Raw genomic sequence first — 25,696 nt, forward strand, 5'->3', positions numbered from 1 at the left:
GTCATATGGGGCTGTGACTGCCAGTTCAGGGCAGACTTTAGAAAACAAACAATTTGTGTCTTATGATACATTTTGAGAGGTGTTGAAAGTTCTAGGAAATACATTGTTTCCCACTGCTCTTTTCCAATCGTGTGGAGAGCAATGTGTGAGAGAAACTTCCCCCCTAAGTCATCTGGGAGACATTGTGCCCTTCCAGTAGCCTACCTCAGCAATGTCACACCCCACCTTAGCAGATGCTTAAAGAAAACACCAGCAAGTGCATTTACCCCCATTTCACACTCTCATATTTCATTTTCACGTCCACTGAGGTTACCTTTCCATTTTCTTCTCCACTGCAGATACTGCAAAGTGAAAATGGTATGTTATCTGTTTATTTATGAGAACTGCAGTAAGGGCAATGTATTTACCATAGCCACAGATCTGTGTGTATTTTGAAGACGTCTCAGAGGTAATTTCATGAATCTGTAGTTAGGTTTATGCTAACAAGGCCAGGGTAGACACACCCCCAGATGGCGGCATGTCTCTGCCCCCCTGAGAGGCAGGCACCGCTGGGCACCACCAGGCAGTGGCAGGGCCTGCTACAGCCAAAAATAATTAAGCACGCTGTCACAGGCTTTTTGCTGTATTCGCACAAAATTTTCATCCAAGTCTCAACATGGGAGAAGGCCCCTGCCTCCAGTCTTTTCTTTTCCAGAGACTCTCTTACACACACATACGCAAACAACCACACACACCCACTGCAGCACTCACTGTTTACACATGATGTCACTGCCAGTGCAGAAGTAGTTGTCTTTGATCAAGTGTCTCAGAGGAACGGTACTTTGTAAACAACCAATAAGATTAGATCCTCATAGAGCTGTAATACCTCATTTATTATTGTATACTTTATCAGACAGTGCATAATAATAGAAATTTATGATTATACTTGTGCAACCTGCAAGTACAACATAGAACATACAACACAATTCATATGAATGTAATATGTGCGTGTGTGTGTGTGATTGTGCACAGTTGCATCCTTGCAGCTTCATGCATTTCTAAATTAATGATTACACTATATTGTGCTGTAAACCACATGAAGTATTAATCCCAGTCATAGCTGTATGTTGGCAGACTATGATTTCTGTGGCTACTGTTTCTATGACAACGTGGTAATCAGTGTAAAATAGATCATGCAGTTTAATGCTAAGCAGGTATACATTGACGTGATATTTATCTCGATTTACATATCTGTATTATTAACTGTGACTGGTGTGAAGGTTGTGATAAGTAATTGCAGCAAAAGACACATGGAACAGCTGCTGCCTCTGGAACTGCTCCTATACTGAATGTGAGGCTGCCTATGGATTTATCTTCATTGTTTTTTATTGTTTAAAGGCAACGCAGTGTTACACATATTCTGTGTTGCCATCAAAGTGCCAAAGTGCCAGGGTATAGGATCTTTTTAACAGCATCTGCATGTCTCTTTGGAAGTCTGTTATATAAAGGCAACAATTGTGCTATCCCCTTAACACTAGTCGCAGTGGGTCCACATCATTCATGACAACAAGAATGTCTAATTTGTGCTGTTCCATACACAGAGCAATAAAAAGCAAATATAGTGAGGGAAACATGGGGCAGAGTACAGAAACTCAAACTATTCCTCATAGGTAGACAGATGCTTTGAGCTGAGCTTTGGATTATGCATCAGATATCCCATGGACAATTTACACTGCCAGTAACCCTTAGAGTTTAATGAAGTTATGAATGTATCCATATATTACTACTTGCATCATCTTTACCTCACCTTACCAAGTTATATAATTGTCAGCTGCAGGGCTTTGGAGTGTAAAACTCATCTGTATCCGTCATTTATCCTGAAGTGTACAGGCAGACCGACATTTGCTGTCCATCCTTTAGACTCTCTCTGTCTCTCCAGTCAGGTGTGGAGAACTATTTTCAGCTCTGTATGAGCGGCGGCACTGATGTGTGCAATGTTTTTCACCTGCTCTTCATCATTTCATTTCATATCCTGAGCGGGTTTACTTTGAAGAAGTGCTATCTGGCTGATGTGTCTGTGTGTTTTTGGCTGCTTTGGGGTGGATTTAAGAGGTTGTTTTTATTTTTTGCCTCTGTGCTAAAAGAGAATCCTCTCGGCTTTTACAAGCCTTCTGTCCCACACGGTCAGACTGCCCAGACATACCTGAATGGAAAATGGTGTTTGTTTGTTCTGCTACCTGAAAAATAAAGGTTTTCATAAACTGTATACTGTTTGGAAGGAAAAGTTTTTGATAGCAAGAATCTCAATTGATTATCCCTGGATAAGAAAAGCATCACTGGCTATGTGCAACCTGGATTATTTTGTGATTTCTTTTCAGCATCTTTCATTTTTTTCTCTCTCTCTTTCCATTTCTCCATACTCCTCTGTATTGGTGGCTCTTTATGTTGGGCTTAAAACTGAAATCAGATGGTGAGGCATATTTTAAAGGTCACCATGGTAGTAGTAGGCATCTGCTGGATCTGGCAGAGAGGGAGACCTGCTTGTGTGCTTCCAGGCTCTGGGCTAAATGATTTCTCTTAGCTGGGGTGAAACTGATGGCTGATTGCTCAGCTCACCTTGTGCAACCTAGAGGTAAAAAACATTTCCCGTTTGTCCAACTGTGTCTTCCACCCACGAGTACAGTCCCATGATTATTTCTCTTGCTCTCTTATGTATGCGTCAGCTAAAAGAGCTAGCATGTGCCAGTTATTGCACACAAGTAACAAGTTCTCATACCCCTGACCTGTACTCTGCTTGTGTAGGGACCACACATTGAAGCTCTTCTGCCACGTCAATCTAGCATCGTACCCCAAATTACCTCATTAAGGCCACATTTTTGTGAAAGTAAGATAAATGTTCATGGGGCATGTGGCTCTGATTCCCAAAATACTCTGAAGAACAAGAGACTGTTGTGCAAAAGGCTGGGCTGCTATGAATTATGAGGGCTGGGGGAGGGAGCAGGGATAACCTCCCGTCCATCATGCTGCTGCACTCTGGCCAACACAGTACTTGTGTGTGACCCAGCTATACAGGGCCTCCCATGTTTGTTGAACATATGGAAACATCACCCAGCTACCTGTGTCATCAAAAACTAACCCTAAAGTGCAGTGTGCCATTAGTACCATTAATGCAGGCCTGCTGAGAGATCTAGCGGCACTCTGTTATCTCCTGTTTGCTTCCCTTATCTGATGGCTCTGACTGGTGCAGCTGTGAGGCCAACAAGTCGCTGCCCTCTGCTCTTAGCCAAAGATGAGAGCTACTCCAGCAAACGTTTCCCCTCTACATCTAAACTTCCCTCCCAAACTCCATTTTCTGTTATGTAAAAGTTTAATTTTTTACATTTGTTATGTAATGTACCCTGTCTGATGGCATGACTAGATATCTAAGCCACTCCTAGGAATGGGAAAAAGAACATTAATTATCTATTGTTTAAAACAGTCACTTCAGCATTTTTGAACAGCCTGTGCAAAGCAGTGGCAAGGTCAAACTCTGAGTTTAGTATAGCGCTCAGAAACAGACACCATAAATGTATATATTTCAGCATTTCCCATGCCACTAAAAGGCAAGAGTTTATATGCGCTCTACTAAAGGCTTCTCCCTAGTGAGGCATTTCTGTCGGGGGTAACAAAGTGAGCGTATGCACAGTGTGGCACAGCCCTCAGTGCAGAAATGGCTGCATCTGTGATAAATACACACAGCAAACGAATTGCAGTAAAGCAGGTGGGGAGCCAACCGATGCTAAGCATGACCTTGCGTTTTCTAGACATAAACCTTTGCTAAATTCAGCGATTCAACAGATTTCATTTACAACACCACTGAGAGACAGATAGACAGAGAGATACAGGAAGAATTGGAGGGACGGAGAGAAAGAGAGATTGACAGAAGCAAAGAGAAAAAGACAAAAAGGAAGGAGAACTGAAAAAAGACAGTGCGGGGCCAGGTTCCAGCAAAGCACCTAATGAGTTTTTAGTATACCATCAGTCCAAAGCATCAACACCCAGTGCCTGTGTACTCACTGTGTGGTAACTTCAATTATATTCCAGCATGTTTGATCTGTGCTGCACCATGTGGCCATGTGTTATACTATGAGTAATGTATTCCCATAAGAACATGCTTCTTATACCTTTCGGTTGTGTTGCACAAGCAGGCATTCAGCACACTGTGTATGTGTTCTCTGTCTTTTGAAGTATTATGTGGCAGGTGTACTACTGCTAGGTAGGTGCATTTTTTTTGTCGAGTCTCCCTCCCTGGGGGCACTTGGTTGCAGTTCTTCTTCATCCACATGGGGCCCTGAAACTGTCTCCATGGGTGTTTGGAGGGAGGGGTGAAGAGGGTTGAGAGAAGAGAGGAGTGTGAGGATGACCTCTATTTATTTCAGTGGGGCCCTCTCATAGAAGTTGCCAGTGCTGCCTCACACTGATGGCCAAGTTTTGATGTTGTTGTAGATAATCCGTCTTTGTGAGTGCATGGAGTAGTGTACCTTTCAGGACCCAGGTCCTGTGAGGCTGCACTGACTGGATGGGTCCTTGTCACAGCTTCTTCAGTGGCGGTACCTGAAAAAGGCACAGATAAGAGCCTGCTCTGGTGGCCCTCACAGATGGAGCAGTAATGGGGCCGTACCCCAGTTCCACTGACTGAAGTCTGGGAAAAATAGGACCGCCACAGTCATTCTTCTGTCATTTCTGGGAGGTCATACTCTGAAGTAGCAAAGTGGCCACAGGTGATACAGAAAAAGATACAAGAATTTTCTGAATGCTGCTATTGTGGTGGGCTGTTTGGTGGTTAGCTGCATTGCATTCCTTCAAGAAGAGCCCAGGCTTGTCTCCCAGTCTCATCAGTATGGAGGTTTTTTAATGTTGTCCCAGTGTTTGCATTGATTTCTTCTGGCTTTTGCTGTTTTCCCATAAACTGACCAGTGCTGTGAAGGGGAGTGTTTATTCTTAAACTAGTCAGGAATTGGCAACTTGATTTTTTTCCGCCTACTGCACAGAGTAATTGCACAGATGGTTTTACTTCTCTTAATGCATTATGACACTGTTAGTCAATATTAGATAATATGTAGAATTGAACTCCATGTAGCTGCAGTGGTAATCCTGAAGAAAACAATGAACATTGAATTGATTAGCTGCATTGAATCCCTCAGGCCCACAGCTGGTTCAGTAGTGAAGGAGATAGTTTGTTGTGATTAGTCTTGTAATTAAACTGCAGAGGCGATGAATACATGAGTAATGAATGGCACACTGGATGTGAAAGGAGTTGATAAGTGGGCTGTCTGTTTGGTGCAGCTTTGGGCTGAGAGGAACCTATAAGCATCACGGCTTCCTGAGTGCAGGAAATAGGAAAAGGGCTGACCATCTTGTTTCAACTCAGCCATTGCTCCTGAAGGTCACAGCCCACTACTTCCATTTTATGCACACTTACTTGGAAGTAACAGCAATATGACTAATTGATTTATTGATTTTTACGGCTCCAAAATCTTGTGTCAAGTGAATTTATCAGTAAATTGATGGGATATTTTCTAAAATACAATTAACATATTTGTAATGTGCCCCTGTCCTTTCTGTGCTGATTCACACAAAAATAAGTATAAAAAGCATTGTTATTTATACAGAGAAAATGCTCAAGTACTTTCCGGAACATGGCCAGATTAAATAACCATTTCACATTCACATGAAGACAGGCCTCAGTCCAGCCCCAGGGAGAGAGCAGCTCTTTCAGCATGAGATGATGCAGCCCCCTGCAGTTTTGTCTTATTGCAGCCTTGTGAATGTCAGCATGTTAGCAACTGTCAGACATTTTTTTATATGTAGTAACATGATTTTCAAAGGCCTTGTGGCATTATCATATTACTTTGAACTCCAAAAATAAGAGAAAGCCAAAGAGAAAAAAATTGTCCTCCCTCTGAGTGCTTCAGGGCCATACTTAGGTCTACACTTGCCAAGATTGTAGAGTTCATCATTCATTTGCAAGAGCAGAAGGTCAAAAGTTATTATCTGATTAACAAAAATATTTATTTGCTTCAGGCTACAATATAAAGCATCCCTCTTTTTCAAGTCTTTTAGAAGCAAATGGGAGCACAGAAGTCAACAATGTTGAAAGCACAATAAAGACAACACAAGCTGGTGGATCAATTTGATCATTTTCAGCTTCATTTTATATTTGTAAACAAACAAACTTATTATTATAAAAATACACACAGTCATTTTCATTTGTTGTGAAAAAACATATTTGTGGTTATTTTTGTACCCTGACCTGCAGATGTTTTCTGTTTTGAGCTGATTTGTATAATTAGTGAAGAAGGTTTATTTCCCTGTATTTCAAAATGCACGATCTCCTTTACTGAGATATTCACTTATATTTTCACATCAGCTTGTCTTTTCTGGCTATTACTGCTCAATTGTTATCTGTTTTCATTATTATCTTGTACAGAAAAAACACTTGCCACAGCACGTTACCCTACATTTCATTAACACTTTTTTGGGAAAAGGAAACATGCTGAGTGCTGAGTATGAACATGTTAAGTACATTAATCAACACAATACTGAAATATCAAGTGAAAAGTCTATTCATACGTTTTGGAATTATACATATGGTACTGCACACTGATTCATAGAGAAAGTAAAACCGCCTTCCTTTTTTGTAGGAGAATTCAGGATTAGAGTAAATCTCTATTTAACAAAACTCACAGCTTGATTGTTCACTGGTCGTGTGTTTATTGGTGAGGGTAAAATACAGTTGTGCCACACAATACGATTTATTCCCATTTCCTAACCCTTACTTACCCAAACACAGACTTGAATGTGCCTTTGTAATTACTGTCATTAGGATAATTTGGAGAGCGTGTGGCACATGCTGCTGGAATGAGAGCGTGCTTAATCTCTCCACCCGCAGTGTCTTTCTCCATCACATACACGTCAGGCGCATATGTCTTAATTTAAATGACGGGTAATAGCATCTGTGAAGGCCACATCACTTTCAGTCTCCCTGCAGCTGTGTCTCCACAACTCTGTGTATGCATGTGTGCAACTGTGTGGATGTGTGTGTACAAACCTTACTGACATTTGAAAGATTCATGAAGCTCAGCTCACCAGCTCAAGGACCTGCTTGCACAGACCTCCATAGAATTATGATGTACTGCCCCAACTATTTGGTGCCCTAATCAGAGAGATGATGAGAAGCAGTTGAAGTCAGGTAACAACATCACAGTCTAATGTTAAGAGGCAGAGATGAAAGGCTATATGAAGCTGTATGCTGTATTTTTGCATTTCATACAAAACAAACCGAGCTTTAAAAGCAGGTTGCTTTCAAAGCTCTGCCAAGCAGGGCACCATGCTGCAGGGGCACCAGCAAGTAAACAATAAATTTAGCAGATCCCTACAGTAGGTGGTTGTATAGATTACTGCTTGTTGAGTTCAAATTTAGTCGACCTGTCTGTATTTTGTCAGCTCCATCAGTTGTATTGTCAGAAAAGGGGGTCCATGTTGTACAGGAAAATTCAAAATTCTATTTTCCTCGCAACATGATGTTACCCAGCAGGTCTGATTCCTCTTACACACAACAGTGTCATTGCATGCTGGCTCTGGTCTCTATCACCACATATGTAGCCATGTCGTGCCTGCAGAGCTATGACAACGAAATTGAGACCTGTGGAGTAAGTGAGATGCTGTGGTTGTAGTTCATGTGACAGTTAAGCTAAAATGGCCTATGATTTCCTTTGTTCACTCACAAAAGTGTTGATTACATGTCAGTTGTTAAAAATAATGTTATATGCATCATGTGCTTTGTGTGTGTGTGTGTGTGTGTGCGTGTGTGCGTGCGTGCGTGGATTTTTCCTTTAAAACACTGTATGCAAGTCCACATTTACTATCATATTTTTGAGCACTTTGACTCATACAGTATAATACATTGCTACATGTCGTATTGTGTTTTCTTGGTGTACTCTTTAAGTCTACAAACTGTGTGCATGACTTGTTTTGTGCATCCACAGTCTCACCTCAGGCATGGCAAAGCTACTCTCATATTCACACTTTATTCAAAACATGCAGAGAATGCTCTGAAAAACTGGAAAAAGAGCAAGCGGCAGAACTAGCGAACTCTATTGAGAGCAGTGTCACCTGGCAGCTCATTCAAGCTTAGAGGAATGTTATAGAAAGCCCAGAGCAGTGGAAACAGCTGGCGGTGCTGCTCAGTGACTTTCTCCCTCTGTCTTTACTCTGGGCCTGTTGTCCCTGTAGACACTAGCAGGGCCATTCTTACAGCATGTGTACAACAAAACAATCATCACCCCCCAGTGTTCTTGTCCTTCAGTGTGGGGCTAATGCATACACACACACACACACACACACACACCTCACCTTCTGTTCAGTACAGTAAAGCAGGAAAAATGTGTGCCAGCAGGCTGAAAGATGGCTTTCCAATTAAGTGGTCTTTTCTTTCACTCAAAGAGCTTCTTGACATTTGAAGGCAGCATGGATTGCATTGTACTGTACTTTATGCCTGTATGTGTGCGTGTCTCTGTGTGCATTTGTGCTGGATATAATATCATTAAGAATATGTCTAGAGCTGCTCTACATGAAAAGTAACCTAGCCTCTGTTATCATTTGGTACTATATAGATAAAACTGACTTGACTTCTATGTGCATGTCTGTGATCTGGAAGATTTAAATGTCATTGTAGCTTACTGGCAGGTGTAAATATGGAGAAGGACTGGTCAGTGCTTCATAAAATGTCATGGTTCTGAGTCACTCAAAGGGTCAACTACTCTCACAGGGAAAAATGCTACTGAAGGTGCCTCAGCACTCCAAAACTGATTTATTTATGAAACATACAGTAAGATCTATGCATAAAACGTGGTGAAATTTTGAACTATTCTGGCTCTGTATGAACTCTTGTATTAAATAATTATCGGTCACAATCAGCAAAAACATTCCTGTGATATTGCATGTGTGCATGATGCTCTGTCATCATCCTTTGTAACTGCTCCTCTCCTGCTCCTTACCCCTTAGCCTGTTTAAGTGTGACAGAATCTCAGTGACACTCACAATGGAAAAGCTCTTTGAAATCCAAGTGTATGAATAATCACTAAGACACCCTTAATCCATTTTTAAAGAAGGGAATATTAATGCACTAACAACTGTATCTGCTCGGCATGAGGCAGATGATTCCAGGTCTGCAAAAAGCCCCCTCTCTCAGGCTGGAGCTTCAGTGAGCATTAGGGGATCACTCTGCACTCTCTGTCACCATGACAACACCAGTTCCATGTCCGAGTGGGTGTACACACTTCATTTAGTAATCCTCAGCGACCAATATGGGAACAGCTGTGTGCATGCTGAGAGGGTCCAGGCTAGCAATCACACCGAAATACATATAATTACGGGAAATGCGATCACTCTTGTGGGCATTATGGAATTAGAATTTGAGTGACAATGGCTGGCACCCTCTGTATACAGCGCATACAATTTTATTGGGAAGTTTGTCATTGAGTTGCACTGCTTGTTATTTACTTTGTCTGAACTATACAGCGTCTTCAGGGTTATGTACAAATACACTCACCTGATTAATGTTCAAATCTTTTACTGCTGAGCCATCAAAGAACCATCAGGGAGCCATGTTAACCTGCCCTGAGTCCCAAGACCTCAACTCTGTCACACAACACATACATGTACTGTTCACTATACTACACACTATCACTTCACGCTGAGAACCCTAGTCTCCCCTAGTCTTATTGTGTACTTGTAATGTGTAACTCCCAAGCTAAGCATGTCTTTCAGTTGTACACAAGTATGTGATACTGATACTGTAAGAAAGTATCAGTGCGTCAATGTCCAGTTTGTCATTTGTCTTTTTTAAAATCTGGCAGAGATTACAGCAGTTGTTACCTCTCATTAACCCTCTACCCCTGTTCTCTCTCTGACTTTTCGTGTATTTTTAAGTTGCACAGTAGGTGAAGAGAAACCTAAACCGGATGCAGTGTTACTCCGTAATTCTACACCACAGTTGTATCCCCTGCGTTTACACAGGCGGATCCTCACCTGCCAAACTCCGTAACATGTCGTGTACCACTCTGACACACTGACAGTGAGTAACTTGTCGTGATGAGGGAATGGAAAACGCTGGAGAGCCCTTTGAAGCAAGATGCCATCTCATTTTTTTTCCTTTTTTTCTCCACGGGCCATTGAACGCTTTGAAGAGACAGTGTCATGTTTGACAAAAGATAGACATGTTCACTCGGTTCACAATGACTTTTGCTTATTTCCTGTCATGTTCAGATGTGTGGAAGCAGTCATTAATTAAAACCAGCATGTATAGTAAAGTTAAAGGATTGACTGATGGTTTGACTGGCTGGCAAAGCAAAACAGTGTTTAACAAGAGCATGAACTTATACAGCATTGAAGTACACAATAAATACCAATCTACTACTACTGTTATTACTACTACTACTGCTATTACTATTACTACTATTAATGCTATAATAATAATAATGATAATAATATAATAGATAGATCTCTGTTCTGGGACTCTCCTGTTGAATACAGCACAGAGTCAACGGTTGTCTTTCTGTAAGTTTAATTCATATGTTTGCAAACTGACCCACTGCACTCCTCACACATGAGATGCACAATGAGTACTGAGTATAATAGATTATAGATTAAATGCAATTCAGAGTACACACTATCTAACAGAGTTACGTCTGTAGGAGAAAAGAACCACATCTTCAGGAGACTACATAACAGTGTAGCCCTGAGAGAAAGGCACCAACATCCTCAGGACACCACACAGCTGTGCAGCCCCTTATCACTTCCTGTCCTTGACAGGGCAAGGAGCCCTGCCAGTTTATCCTTGCTGGTGCACAGAGAGTGATCTGATTATTTGATTATTATTTCATAGATCTGGGGTCTCCACTATCTGTCCACTTTGCTGACGTGTAGAACAGTCTGCAAAGAGCTGGACATTTTATATTTCATAAGGCACAACTGAAGTACAATACAAGTGAGCATCTCTTAGTGTTTATGATGTCACAGCTTATGTTGCCCGTCAACTGTGTAAAGTTCCTGTTTCAACATCACAGATGGCTAAAAGTGAAATACCTTCAACCCATAGAGAGCAGTGTAGCAACTATGTACTTTATTGTTGAATTATTCTTTAAATGAAAATCTGTTCTCCTGTTTTTTGTTTTGCTTTTTGTTTTTGTTTATGTTTTGGGGGGACGAAATTCAATACTAATAGCACACAGACATGATTTTAGAGACTGTTGTATAACTTTATTGATCTTTATTGATTTATTCTGATGCATTCTAATATAAAGTCTTTCTAAACCAAGTCTTTAAAAAAGACAAAGTTGTTGCACAACACCAAGCGTCTTCTCTTGGATTTAAATAATCCCATGGTTTCATGCAGCATGAGCTGCTGCAGCTACAATTTCCTTTCCTCAGGGACAATTTTCATAATAGACCTACTGTTTTTTGTGATGGTGCTTTTACTGATATTATTATGCAAAGACCTTTTTTCCCCTTAATGAGGAAACTATATATAACAATATATTTAAATTACTTCAGCATTTTCATCATTCTGATCCACCCTTAACAATGAGAGTTAGAGAGTGACTGAGCTACCTCTTGACTTTAAAATAATTTGAAAACAGCTCAGCCACCACAGTGAAATCAAGAGCGCAGCGAATAAAACGCAGCCGCTGATTTTCAGCATCAGTCACAGAACTTTATAGAGACACTTAATTCTATTAGCAAGGCTCTCACAAACTATTATAAGCCCACAGTCCACTCTCCATACAAAATCTGGCTTAACCCATAAAAATTGTGACTACATTCAAATTCAATTTTGGCTGAATTTCTTAATGGACTGTAAGTCATTATGCGCTTTGTTGATTCTTAAGTGTGGAGAATAATTGCCATGGGCAGCACGAAACTGGTTTGATTATTGTCTGCCGGCTCTTGTGAATTATAATAGACCTGGATGAGGGTTCCATATCTACATATCACTTTGGTACTCATGGTGTTGATACTGCACCTCTAGGGTTGTTTGCAAGAATGGGAGTATTCAGGAGCAGCCACACTACAGTAAACGTGTTAAATTTTCAGCCTTTTGGAATTGTTGTAATGTAGAATGTTAAAGCGGTCTCAAAGTCAGTGCAGGCAAGTAAAAATGAAAGATTGATTAGGCTGTGAAGTGCCGGTCCCTCTCTGAAATAGCACAGCACTTCGCTTTAAATGAAGTCTAGATTTTTCAAAAGATTTTTTAGTTGCTAAGAAAGTGGCGTCTTTGAAGTGAGCATGTCCCCTTGGTAGTTATTCCTCAGCACTCCCGGAGCTGAGGAATATTTTAGTAGGCTCATCTAAGATGTTCACACACTTGCTCTGCAGTTGGTGTGTTAAGGGGTCATTTTGTGCTCAGTCCATCCTGAACAGTCGAGACGTACTGAAAATCACTTGCCACAAGAAATGTCTCCATCAGTATTTATTTTTTATTTTATTTCTTAATCAGGAATGTGCCGATATGGAGTCACCATCTGATATTTATATTTTCTTAAATAATGCATCTGCACATTGCGCAGTAAGGCCCTTGCAATTTGGAGGAATATGTCAAGATAAATTAGACATCTGAATAGGTCTGGAATTAAAAAAAAATAACCTGCATTAAAGTTGTCTTTCAGTGTTTTCCTATAGTGTTTTGTGCAAAATGATCTCATGTGATTGTGTACAAATAGTGTGTCTGGCATGTAGTATCTGTGTCAATTTGGAACTGAACAGGATACGGACATCCTCTCTTCATCTCCAGTATGAACAAAATAGGCTTACAACACAGTTGATCATTGCACTCAGGCCCAAGAGGTCCCTACCTCCATTACTATCCACTGAATTGGTTAAATCAGTTAACAAACATCAACTATGTAACACTGTATTCACATGATTTATCCTTTATATGTATGTTGGCTGACTGAACCAATTTTTTGTCACACTGTAGTGTATTAAAATTGTGCAGTGATATTTCTGCTAATTCTTTATTTATTAAATGTGCAAGAGCATCTTTATCTTTATATCCATGATTTGCCTCAGTATTCTCCGGCGTCCTTTGCTGTTACAGAAAGATGACACGCCCCCACCACAACCTAAAGGAAGAGATAAGTCACACACTTGGAGAGTATTCAGACAAAGGCTGTGTGCATTTGAAATTTGTTCCTTTGTAATTGTATCCAGTAATGCGTTTGCTGTGATTTCTTTCAAGGCTGATTGATTTCAAACAACAGTAGAAACAGCAATAGTAGTTTGTATACCATACATATGCATAGAGTTGGTTTTTGCTTGAATAGGAGATGAGTAAATGTGACCAAATATTTTGTTGGTATGATAGTCCTGAATGGAAAAAAAGATAAAAACAACAATTTTCTGTTGACTGTGCAGCTTGCTACATGTTTCCCCATTTCAGTGCTTTTTCATTGACTTTCAAGAATTAATGGGAGAAATGTGTGCTAATCATGGCACATTACCAGTCTAGAAGCAGCATAATACATGCAATGTGGCACATTTCCTCCATCAGAATGAAAAAGATTGAGCAGAATGTCAACAATTAAAAGACTCCACCTCATCCCCATCCTCTGCCCATCCCGAGTGCTTATAGTAACAGAAAGGAAAGTAATTTGCTTATGTTTCCCTCATTACTGTGTAGAGTGTCATCACAATGCCAGATAATGGCAGTCAGTATCAGGTATTTAATTGGGTCCTTACTTCAACTTTTATAAAAAGAGTAAACCTGCAAGAATATTTTTGTTTTGTTGTTCTTTTTGTTTGTTTTTCTTTGCAGAGCCTTGAGGCTCACAAAGAAAGAAAGCACGGTTTGAATGGCAATCATCAGTCTTTTCTGGTTCAATTGTGTTATTGACCTTGTAGCCTCAAGCAGCAGACCACAATGAACAAATCCAGTGGAGACATTGGTGGAAAAACTGCTAAAAAACGTTGCTGGGAATAAAGCTCATTAACCACTGGTGGAATTGGCAAGGTGGAGTCTTGACGGAAATGTGTGCAGCAGTGATTTTGTGGTATGTGTGATAAAGAAGAGTTCTGTTTAATTCCTTAATGACTTATTTTGTATGCTCAGAGCAAACTATGCTCTGCTGTGTCTAGTAATTTAGCCTTTGTAGTTAAGTTCTGTTTCTTTACAGGTTAATTTTAAAATGACAAGCCTTTCATTTCCCAGTCATTGGCATGTTTCTCAATTTTTCACAAGTGAATTCCTCTTCTTCACTTTTCATGTGAAGATTTGATATTTTCTGATATTGGCTGATTAATTTCCTCTTAACATACGCACATAAGCCAGAGCTTTCCTTTAATGTATTTCATCAGAACATTTCTCTTGATGTTTTCAGCATCCGTTATCATCTCCGCAATCACACCCTACCCCCGCACTGCAAGAGGACCACTAGTCATTTTTTCTGCCCTTCTAATATAGAGATTTATGTGCCCCTTGCACAAAGGTTGAACAGAGATAATGATATACATGTGTCGGTATATGCTTCTCAATAACAAAAAAAAAAAAAACACTGATACACTGGAATGTGTCTGCCAACTAATGGATGCAAATAATGATAAAAGCTGAGGGATCTACTAGAAGAAAAAGAAAAATGATGATAAAGACTTGTGCTGGATGGATTATTTGCCACAGCTTTCCAAAATCTCATTGCAAAGAGCACCCTTGTATAATTTATGTATTGAAAAACAGTATGGTCATAAATAACTGTTTCCTGAGTCTTCAAACACACTGAAAAATAAAGTTTTTTTTATGTATTTAGAGAAAGCTTTAACCTTAAGGTAAGAGTATCCTCAAGGTTAAACTGTCCATAGCTAAATTAAAACTGTCCATAGTCAAGCAGTTGAGAGGAACATAAAAAAAGCACTATGAGGGCAGTTGTTATGATTACTGATTATTTAAATCTGTACTTTAGAATCTTTGCAGAAAACTAGACTGTATTTTTTCAGTATGCTCACCAGTCTTCAGAAATTTATTCAATAAAATTCCTGTAATTTTTAAGCAGCTTAATGGCCTGTAACACCTCACTGCAAACAATCATTGGATTTTGTTTGATTTAGAAAATGACTGTCCCTTTTCCCCTGAACAAAATAAATAACCCCAGTTTCTCCAAGTCCAAGGGTGGAGAGGTCATTTGTATTTGTTTACAGGGATACTGAAGCAGCTGTTAGAGTGTTTTGGAGCTGTCCTTCCTGTAATGCTCCTCCTTAGTTACAAAGTGAGATATATCTTTCACCTTACAGAAACACAGCTGTATAAATATTTATTTGATGTGGAAGTGTTGAGGATGCCAGTGGAGACATTTGCACTGGTGAGATAAGAACTGTTTAAAATTTCATGAATTCACCAGTAGTCTGGTTTTTGGCGCTTGCCCACACTCTAATTGGCGTGTTGCCGTTCTTGTAGTGAAAAACTTCATGAATTATGCACGAAAAACAACTTACCACGTGTCCCATTATAACCACATTGTCCTATGCAATTTTCAGCCTGCTATTCTGGAAAAAGACAATACTTCAGACAGCTCCATTCTCATTACAGCCCAAACTCAGCTTAGCTGGGGATCACTCAAACCCCTTGTTTCTTACCTTTCCCAAACACAAAATCTCACCCCTTAAGCAAAGCCAGTGAAAGCCATTTGATTATAGCTGTTCCCCATGCATTTTATCATCCTGACCTATTAAGCAACCAGACATACAACTGAGAACTAAATTTAATCTATTAATGATTTATGGTCAAGTGGAGTAGTAATATAGCTAAGGGAAAGTGAGGCTAAGTGTTTTACATTAAGGTAAATGGTGAGGTTAGATGTAAGAAAACACATGAGGTTACTACATTTTAAAACACAGGCTGTTGCTCTTGCACCTGAACCAGGTGTAAATTTTCAGAATTCTTACTTCAACAGGGTTTAATATTTTAGAGCACTGAAATTCAGACTTGATGTGTTAAATTGCAAATGTGTGAGTCATAGTTGATTTATATTTAATAGGCCATGAATTGAGATTTACCAGCCACTACTGCTGAATGAAGTAAAATGCTGTTATTCTGGAGTCTGAGACAGTCTGCTTTTGAATAAACAGAAAAAAAAACATTCATCAATCATCGCTTCATGAATTATAGTTCACAGTGGCAGGATATTGCACCTAAACCTTAATGACTTTTTTGAGGAAATATCAAGAATATGTCCCAGTATTTTTTTTAGTTTATTTATTTTTTTGTAAAATTGGAATCCTTGCAGTTAGTCACCTGTGATGAACCACACTGGGAAGCTCTGTAGGCGATGCAGAGTTACTTCTTGCATATTGATTTTGACCTGTCCTGTCCAACATTGAGAAGGCCAAGGGTAGTCAGGCAGAATGTGGAAGATTTCTGTTTCTGTCAAGTCACTGCTTACATTCTCTTATTTTCCTGTCTTCACTCTTATGATTCAATTAAGAAGCTGCATTCCTCAGTCTGGCCAGGCCAGACAAGGAGACCAGTGATTGACAGGTAAAGACATTACCATGCAAAGGCAAGGAGAGTACAGAGAGAGATATGAATATTTGAGTAGATGGCATAAAAGAATCTTGTAATTGATTTTCTATCTAAGCTGCCGTTTCATTTACTGAATAAATGCATTCATTTCAGGCAGTGGGTTGGTCATGCTGTTCCCATTGTCTCATTGTGAAGACAAACTTTATCAAATTTTGTATTTGATGATGATTTTGCAGATTCTAAAAACGTTGTCTGGACTGCTCAGCTGTATGGCAGACAGCTAAAAGGTTTTACAGCATTGTGCTTTTCCTTATACTCTCATTTGCACCACTAGAAACACTGCCAGCTACGTAACCTTGCTAGAAGTAGGCTGAGCTGAAATGAGCTTTGTGTGTTGTCCCTTTCCAACAGATGTGATCCACACCGTGGGCCCAGTGGCCAGAGGTCATGTAGGCCCTATTGAGACCAATGACCTCACCTCCTGCTACCAGAACTCCCTCAGGCTGATGAAGGAGTATGGCTTGAGCACTGTGGTGAGTACAGTACACTGCCGCACTCACATTCATCTGAGGAGAAATTTGTTTCTGTTACGTGCAGCTTGAAAGAAATAAATTATGTACTTCTGTGTTTTTGTTTGACAGTGAGTAAGCCTTCAGTGAGAAAAGCCATGTTTGAAATTTTTAGGAAATTGGGAAAAGGTACAAGAACAAAAGGATTTAGCATCTTTCATTTTAGATACAGTTCTGAAAAGCCTTAATCTTCTTTATTTAAACAAAAGCAACAGAGAAAACAACAAAATGGTAATGTTCCATATTTGTCAAATGAAGGCTTTTCATGTAGACTGTTTTGGCTTGTGATTAAATGAAAGGCAGGTCTTTGTATCCACCTCTGCTTATTGCCACAGTGAATAATGCAGTATTTCTTTTTTCATTATTTAGAAAGCCATTTTTAGGTCAGAAAACTGTGCCCTTTCTTAAATTCTATAAAAGCTTTGACATCGATATATCAATTATTATTTTTTTGTTTCCATGAAATTAAGTGTGTAGCACCAAGTAGCTTCAGATGTTTTAATGTCTGTGCCATTTCTTCCTAATTTTTTTTTTTCATCTTTAAAATGCAGGAAAAGGTTTAGTGATTGTGGTGAGTCATAAAGGCTTTAGATGAGACAATACCCACAAAATCCTCAGCTGGCAGCAGGCAATCATTCACATCCTATCCCAGCTTCTAGCCTGCTCTGGACCATATGTTTCAGTCTGGTCCACATGATATATGGATTTGCCCTGCCCACAGAGGGTAAACAAATCAGTATCACACCAAATAGCCACAAATCACATTTTCTGTGCCAACCTACTGCCCCACAGCCTCATCAGAGGCCAATCAATGGAGGTACTTACCAACAGAGAGTGGAGACATAGATGAGTGCCAGTTTCATTAAAGATAATTGTGACAAATTCCTGCTCTGATGATGACTTATTGTGAGTGCACAGACACTCACCTCTAGGTAGCAATTAAATAGATTGTGAAGCCAAATGACTGAAGTAGTTATGGTAAGTGTTTTGAAGTTATATCAAAATCAGCAGCATGCCTACTGATCTTTAAACTTCCCTAACAACAGTTACATCCACTAAGATATGATGAGCCACAATGACATTATATCAGAATGTCATTTGCACAATAGAATAATTTGCCCTGGTGCTGGACTGTTGAGGCTTTGTGGGCAGAGGGGTCACCAAAAGCACTGGGCCCCTCAGGCCTCAGTGCAGGAACACACTATTAGCTTGTCTGCTTTTTTCAACAAAGCCCCAATCCCTGCTTTGTTTCTGACACATTACAAAGATTTATTTAGTTTAGACCTATCTCTTGGTTTATTTATCCAACAATCCATATATTTATAAGAACAAAGTTTCTGTTTTTACTGGGAGCAGGCTGGATCCTGTCTAATGTATTCATACAGCTGCTCTGTGTTGAGAAGGCCTTCAGTGAAAACAGTGGTGTTCTGTGATTGACTGGCCTTGTAGGATGAGCCTAGTCATTACATTATCTTAGCCACAGTCCATTTCTTCTCTCCTTGCTGCAAGGACAACAGAAAACCTTTTTTACCAAAAGCAAAAGGAAAATAGTTGTTTCTTTCTCAGAGCAAGGATGTGGCCTTGATTTAGTTTTACTCTAGTCTGCCTTGATATGCAAGACTTACTTGAAGAGAGGCTCTAAGGGTTCTCTAGTCCTAATTCTTTGTTAACAGACAGTCTTGCAGTCTCTTGGTGCAGAGCACAAAGAGTCCAAGTTTTTGGTTAGCTGATCAGCACTAAGCTCATTTTGACTCATCTGAAAGGGTCTCACTCTGAGCTTTGCTGTGTGAGGGAAACAAGAGATCCCACCGAAGACGGGCACCCTGCCAAGTGGGTCTACAAAGTGGGCAAAAGAGGGGTGCTACATTTGGGAATCCTAGACAGCTGGCTCCCTAATGGGGATTCCAGGGTATTATAAAGGAAAAGGAGTCAAAACAAAGCCTAACACAAAATAAACTTGAGCATGAAAGATTAAAAAGAACCAGAGCTTGGTAGTTAATCCCTCTTTCTTAGAGCTCAAAGCCAGCCTTTAGGCTACGAAAGAGTACGGCTACCACAATCATCACATCACAATCTCCTTGTGACTGTAGCATGTCAAGGCAGATAGTTTACAGGGAATACTACTGCATTTCCTTTACCTTAGGGCAGCTCAGTGTGTATGACTGAACATTTACTATTATCCCCAGAAGTCAGAAATTCGATAGAAGAGCTTTTCCTGTCCCTAAGTGATGCTGCACTGATTTACAGCTCTACTGGGACAGAACTAGAAAAGATGGAAAATGTGGCTTTTATACAACCTAAGGCAATTCCTTCCTGAGTTTAAGGGTTGTTTCTGAGTTTCTAGGTGGTTTTACAATCATAAAGTACCATAAAATAACTCATTTGGAAATAACAGCTTGATTACATATCTATATGTTCATAGAGTCATAAAGCCTTCCTTGTGGGGCAACTCAGAAACAAATTACAGCCTCATTTCTTTATTTTAGTTTTGAGAAATAATTGGGTAAATTTGTGAAGTTAGACCATCTCTGGCCAGAGAAGTATCCCCCCCCCAGTAAGGCATAACATTCTACACAAAATTGTAGTAGCCTATTTTTTATCTAAAGTCGTAAAACTCAGGCTGGATAGTTTGCCAAGCCCATATTGGCTGAAATGTAAAGGCAGATGTGCACATTTTGTTTATATGACTACCCCTGGCCCACAGGGCAAACTTTAAGTATAGGATGCACTTCTAAGCCTTAGTGAGGGATGGGTTTCAGATGAAAAATGACGATCTACCTGAGCCAAGAAACCTGCCGTTTAACCCCCACACTGAAGTTGAGAGCTATCTGGAACAGTCCAGGCTTTAACACTCTCACTCTGTCTTAGTCTCCGGATAAATATCAGATAGCTGAATGGCCTATTGAGTTGTGTTTTCCAGATCATTTGGCTGGGGTGCATGCTGGAAACTGATACGTACATTTGTGCCCATGTGCCTGCATTTTACATGAATTTTCCTTGGGCATATATGAATGTGCCTGTGCTGTTGCAATGTTCTTTGCTCATTTCTTCTCTGCCTAGAGGACTCTTATGCTTCAGTGCTTTTTTTTTCTTTTTTGCTGCGCCTGAAAGAGCAGCAGGCTGTCACAGCTCCCTGGGCTCTGACTGACCACAGCCCACAGCCAGGATGCCAGCACTGCCGGCTGGGTTTTGCAACATCACACAGGGGAGCCGTGGGAGCTGTGCAGCCTGTAAGTAGAGTTGCAGCTCTGGACTGATGAGCAGCGCGTTGTCAAACAGCCCCCTCCTCTGCTCACTGCTTGTTACACTACAGTATGTTGTTTGCTTCCAAAGGAGGCTCAGGTGAGGAGTCAAAAAGGAAATAAAGGTAGAAATATGGATTTTTGGTGGATTGATTCTAGACATGAATTGTGATAATAACACTGCCCTGCTGGTCGATAGGAGTGAAGACACTCTAGCAGGCTTTCAATATTTGTTTGAGCCAGGACATATTAAATAGGTCTCATCATAGTTGCTCTGATATATGGAGCATGCCATGTTATTATCTTCTATTTGGAAACAGCTGAGATTGTTGGGGGAAACTCACTACTCAGCAGTACTACAAAAATACACAGACAGAATTTTCAGAAAACAACAGACAGGAAAAAAAGATTTTCTGTTATTTGTTTGTGTGTTAAGGTGCCATGCAGTGTGTAAGACATGCATATTTTTCACTGCTGACTGAGACCTGCCAATCACATTGTCTTGTGATGGAAAAAATCATTTCTTGCATTAAAGATTAGTTTGTTATTATCTGGTGAAAGAGGAATTATTCACCTGTGCGTATGTGCATTTTAACGATACGCTCTTGGGTATGTGTGTACACTGTATCCATGTACAGTCAGACCCTGGGGGAGCTTCTCTCCAAAGAACTGAAAAGCCATACAGTACGTGGAACTGAGGAGACGGTTAATGCAGGTCCCCTGTCTTGGTTAGTTATGGAAGGCTGCTCGGATTCTTCCCCGGAAGCAAGTGTAGCATCTGTCAGGCAGAAACAGACAGACTGTGTGGAGGGGGACGCCACCATCTGGAAGCCATTCAGCCTTAGACTCTGTTTCGTTTAGAGACCATATTAAACAACCCTTAGACTGTGACCTTTAGAATAAAAGAATAGCCATGTTTACCAAAACATCATTATTGTTTCATTTAATTTAGCTTTCTCTTTGAGTCTTTGGGGAGTGTTCTGCTGAGACAAAATAATAAGGATTTTAGTCTTGAGGGGATGTGGCATCAAGATACAGCACACATTTTAGTTGTTGACTAATGATGCTGTGGACAAGTGAGCCTCTTTTTTGTTCCTAATTTGATGCTGACAGGCCACAATTTGATGCTTTCCGAAAGTATCTGTCATTAAGCTATTTCTGGCAGCATGCAGTGGGTTGGCAGCTGTCAGTGTGGACAGTGACAGGGTCGCAGACTGCATTTAGTGGCCTCCTCTCTGACTCCCAGGCGGCCCTGGAAGTGTTTTGTAGTCATAACACACTGGCTTCGAGGAGATCCAGCAGGGAAGCCACAAATTGCCCGTTGAGAAAAATACTGAAAGCCAAGTGGATTGGAGATGAATGGTGTAGAATGATAGGATTAGCCACCCTTCTCTGTAGGCTCATTCCAAGGCTGCAAGGAGCATTAGCTTCCATTCATTTTGCCCGACAGTTGTTCCCAAAAAGCATTCCTACAAACAATATCTTATAGCAACACATCAGCATGCACACACGGCTTGAAGATGACAGCTGATAGCCCCTACGAGATAATCTGTTTGACATGACAGGGACAGCCAGTGAAGAACAAACAATCACTGTATCAAAGGGATAAGTGACCGTGCCCCCAAGGTGTCTCTGAGATAGACAACATGCTGGGATTTGGGTTGCAAGTTGACTTTAATCTCGTTTTACATTCTGTTTTGGCAGACCAGTTTTAAAAGCATCTCCTCTGTTCTCAGGAATAATATAAAATACGCTGTAAATAACTTTTACTGTTCCACCTTTATTAATGTAGGTCACTGGTGATATTTGAAAATGTGTTTTTTACTGCTGTATTTAAGTGCACTGGAGGGTCTTTGTCATTATTTATGTTTCCAAATACTACCATATCAAACTTAACGACTTTGTACTCCACCCTATTCCATTTTGGTATGCCGACTCCCCAAGTGATTAATTAATTTTCATTTATGCACTGAACAGATCGTGCACAAATTTTCCCTCTATCCACTTCTCTCCCTTTTCTCGTAAATTATTGTCCACGAGTGCAAGCGACTCGAGATTTAATTATATAATGGCTGAGCAAAGTATAGAGGCTTGATTGTGCATATACTTGGCTTCTGATCATAGCAAAGTAAACTGTGCCATTAATTGGGATAGAAAAAATAAGAGGTTCACCGTGGATCTGCTTACACAACGCAGTTGGTCTTTGTGTCTATATCACACAGTATTCCATTTAGTTCATGCTTTGAATTCTTCTGTAATAGAATCCATGATCATTTTCTTTATAAAAATATTTGAAATTTGCAGATTAACTGTGTACTTTATATCGACATTCACAGTCAACTGCAATTACATAGTAAAGTGAAGGAAAAGAGGTGATTCGACTGATGCTCCCCACAGACCACATGTATTGTTAATGTATTTCCAAGATTCTACCCAATATCACTTTTTACAGTCTGCACTCTTCTACTATGCTGCATGCACCTGTGCTCTATAAAGATAAAGCTCCATATGTCACAGGAGAGTATTATGGCTAAAAGCTGTGACAGAAAGAGATAATACTAAAACTGTTTGCTTCTAATGTCAGGTGAATATGTTTTTCTTCAACCCATGTTTTGTCTCACATCTGAAAGTGAGCATATTGGCAATGCATTTTTTCTCACTTCTCAGTGCCAGCAGATATTGTTTATTTATAAATGTGAAATTTAGCTCTACCAGTTGAGATTTTTACTCAGTTCTACCTGGACACATGCTTTACTATTTTGGTTTGTCTTGGTTCCAGATGCCTGGCTCGAATGAAATTCAGTATACTATGTGCCACAGAAGATTTTATCAGGTATCATTTCCTAATCAGTGATTAGCTACAATATGTGATTATAACCCAGCCTTCTCTGCTGCTAGTAGCCCACTTCCACATACTGTACCTGCATGCATCGACAAAGGTTAATTAGCCTGAAGCTTTCAAAAGGTCACGCCGCCATTTAAATTAGTCATTGCTATTTGTCTGATCCGAATCACTGACAACACTGGGCCAATTAGATCCAATTACACCAATAGTAGTTGTGGTTGTCTGCCACCTAGCCTGAGTTAATGACCATTGGAGCCCCAATTACCCAAGTGCCCTAATGCAGAAGGAAGCGACCACAGCAGTAGGAGGAGCTTCAGGTCTTGATAAAGGGGACAGCCCTGCCACATCACCCTCCCTTGACATTCCCTTCACTCCAGGGAAGACTGCAGAACTTTATGTGAGGTGAAATATTAGGATATGTAAAATGTGACATTTCCACACACCTCGAGAGGGGTAATCACAGTTGATGGGGATTGAAGAGGTAATCTCCAGAGTGTCTGTGTGGAGTGGGCTGATGTGAGCATGCTACCGTCTTGATTACAAGCACAGGAAGCCCATAGCAATCATCAGAAAGACTAAACCCTGTCTCCTACAAAGGCTACTCCACATGGATGTTCTGTGAGGGAAATGGCAGCAGTTTCGTTCTAGATTAATGTGCTCTGACAATAATAAAGGCTCTTCAAATAATTTAAGCACTAAAGCATAGTCAAGAAGCATAAGACTCAGGCTCAGCACTCAGGATGGTTTCACTTCATCTCTTCTTTGCTGCTGTACCTGACTGTGAGGAGCTCCTGGAGACGGTCTCCTGAATTTCTATGAGGCTCTTATCCCTCTGCGGTACCATCTGAGAATAGAAGCGACAGCTCACACCCAACTGAGGGACTGTCAGAGGAAGTTGTTGATTAAACAGATGTCTTTCCTGCCATGCGCCATGAGACAAGAACACTATAATAAACATGCATTAATTAAACATACCTGAAGAATGTGGGCAATACAGAGCAGAACAAAAGCCATTCTATCTATCTTTGTCTCTGCTTCACAACAGGAATGAGAAAGTGACTCATCTCCTACCTCTGTTTTAACTTAAAGAGAATGCAGTGAAGAGGAAAAAAGCATAGGGATCTACCCAAGGAAAGAATTGTTAGTGACAATTAGTTCTGATTAGCAGCATCTCATTCAGATAAACTGCTGTGTTGGAATGAGTCATTTGCAACATTGGTGATTTTCAAAGGAAGTCTCAAGTCCTTTGCCTGAGGGGAGATACTTGAATCACAAACTGAAGTTGAGACGGTACATGAACATGGGTGTCTTGTTTTGCTTTGAAGCCTCCTCAGCTAAAGCAATACATGCAAAGTTTCAGCAGAAAAAAACCTAGTGCTGTACACCTGAAAGCCTGTTTTTCCTTCGGTAGGCTCCCATCTGTTTAGAGTTGTACTCAAGTCTGAAACACTAGTGTCATCAAACATTTCCTCCAACACCTGATAAACGCTTCTGCTTTGATCTAAGGAGCTGAGCAAGAAAGGAGGATGTGAAGTACATTACATGCAAAGCAGGCCTCTCTCATAGCTTGACAGTTGCTCTTCAACTGAGTAAATCTCCACAATCTCACAGATACTATAACAGCTTGCTGCTCATCGGCAGCGGACCTTGGTGGAATGAGTTCTTGTTTACATCATTATGGCTAATTACCATGCAGATTCAGCCCAGCCAACAGCGCCTGTACTGTACGTGTGTGTGTGTGTCAGTGAAGCTGGACAGAGCTGTCACACTCTAAGTCATCTCATTACTATGGCAGCTCTGTCCCCAGTGTAACAACTCATGCTGCTCTTGTGTGTTTGGTCATTCTTGTGATCCCTTTGAGTGCTCACCAATGGGTGGGACAATCCAACCAGTGTAAATAAATGAATTACCAGGGAAACCCTCTGTATCTAGTCATGTACAAACCATCCAGTAATCTTCTCCCTCCAACTGGTCCACAAATCTTGGTGACACATTATGCTACACTTGTGATACGCCTGGCAACTCACAGATGGATATTTTAATTATTATTGAGTGAATAGTAATGAGAACACTGAATCTATGCGTTTCTCTTTATGCAATTAATTAAAGTTACAAGACTGCATCAGAAAAAATGCTCCTTGGACAATTATGTATTAAGAAAGAAACAACACGATAAAGCATGCAGTTACTGTGATGTATTTGCCCTAATCAGGTTAGTAGCTCCACCACAGCTGTGAATCCCTATTTTACTCCACTGTTGAATTTAGTTCAGTGGCCTCAAAACTCTTTCTCACAGCCTTTCATTTGTAGCTTTTATGAAGCCAGGTGTTGAACCCAGTGTTGACCTTGCCAGATTCGTGTCCATGAAACTGGAATTTCCTGGTCTATCACAGGGTTCCATTTCAACAAGCTTGCACCCAATTATCCTTCAATCATAGTCCCCGGTCTTACAGATGTGTTTGGTTGGAGTACAAGGTCTCTCTATCGTAGTTTTATACACAGGGGACACTCT

The 25,696-nt window shown here is 40.4% G+C and overlaps 1 protein-coding gene across 3 annotated transcripts in view; it reads left to right on the top strand.

Annotated features, from left to right (window-relative positions):
* Positions 1-25,696, top strand: part of macrod2 (mono-ADP ribosylhydrolase 2) — a 380,118-nt gene that overhangs the window by 236,586 nt on the left and 117,836 nt on the right. For all 3 annotated transcript variants that reach the window (XM_018667034.2, XM_018667033.2, XM_018667035.2), the window contains exon 6: positions 16,940-17,061. In XM_018667034.2, the coding sequence (XP_018522550.1) occupies positions 16,940-17,061 (122 nt within the window). The remainder of the gene's footprint in view (positions 1-16,939; positions 17,062-25,696) is intronic.

The sequence above is a fragment of the Lates calcarifer genome, linkage group LG16_LG22 (genome assembly GCF_001640805.2).
Source record: "Lates calcarifer isolate ASB-BC8 linkage group LG16_LG22, TLL_Latcal_v3, whole genome shotgun sequence".
Taxonomy (NCBI): Eukaryota; Metazoa; Chordata; class Actinopteri; family Centropomidae; genus Lates; species Lates calcarifer.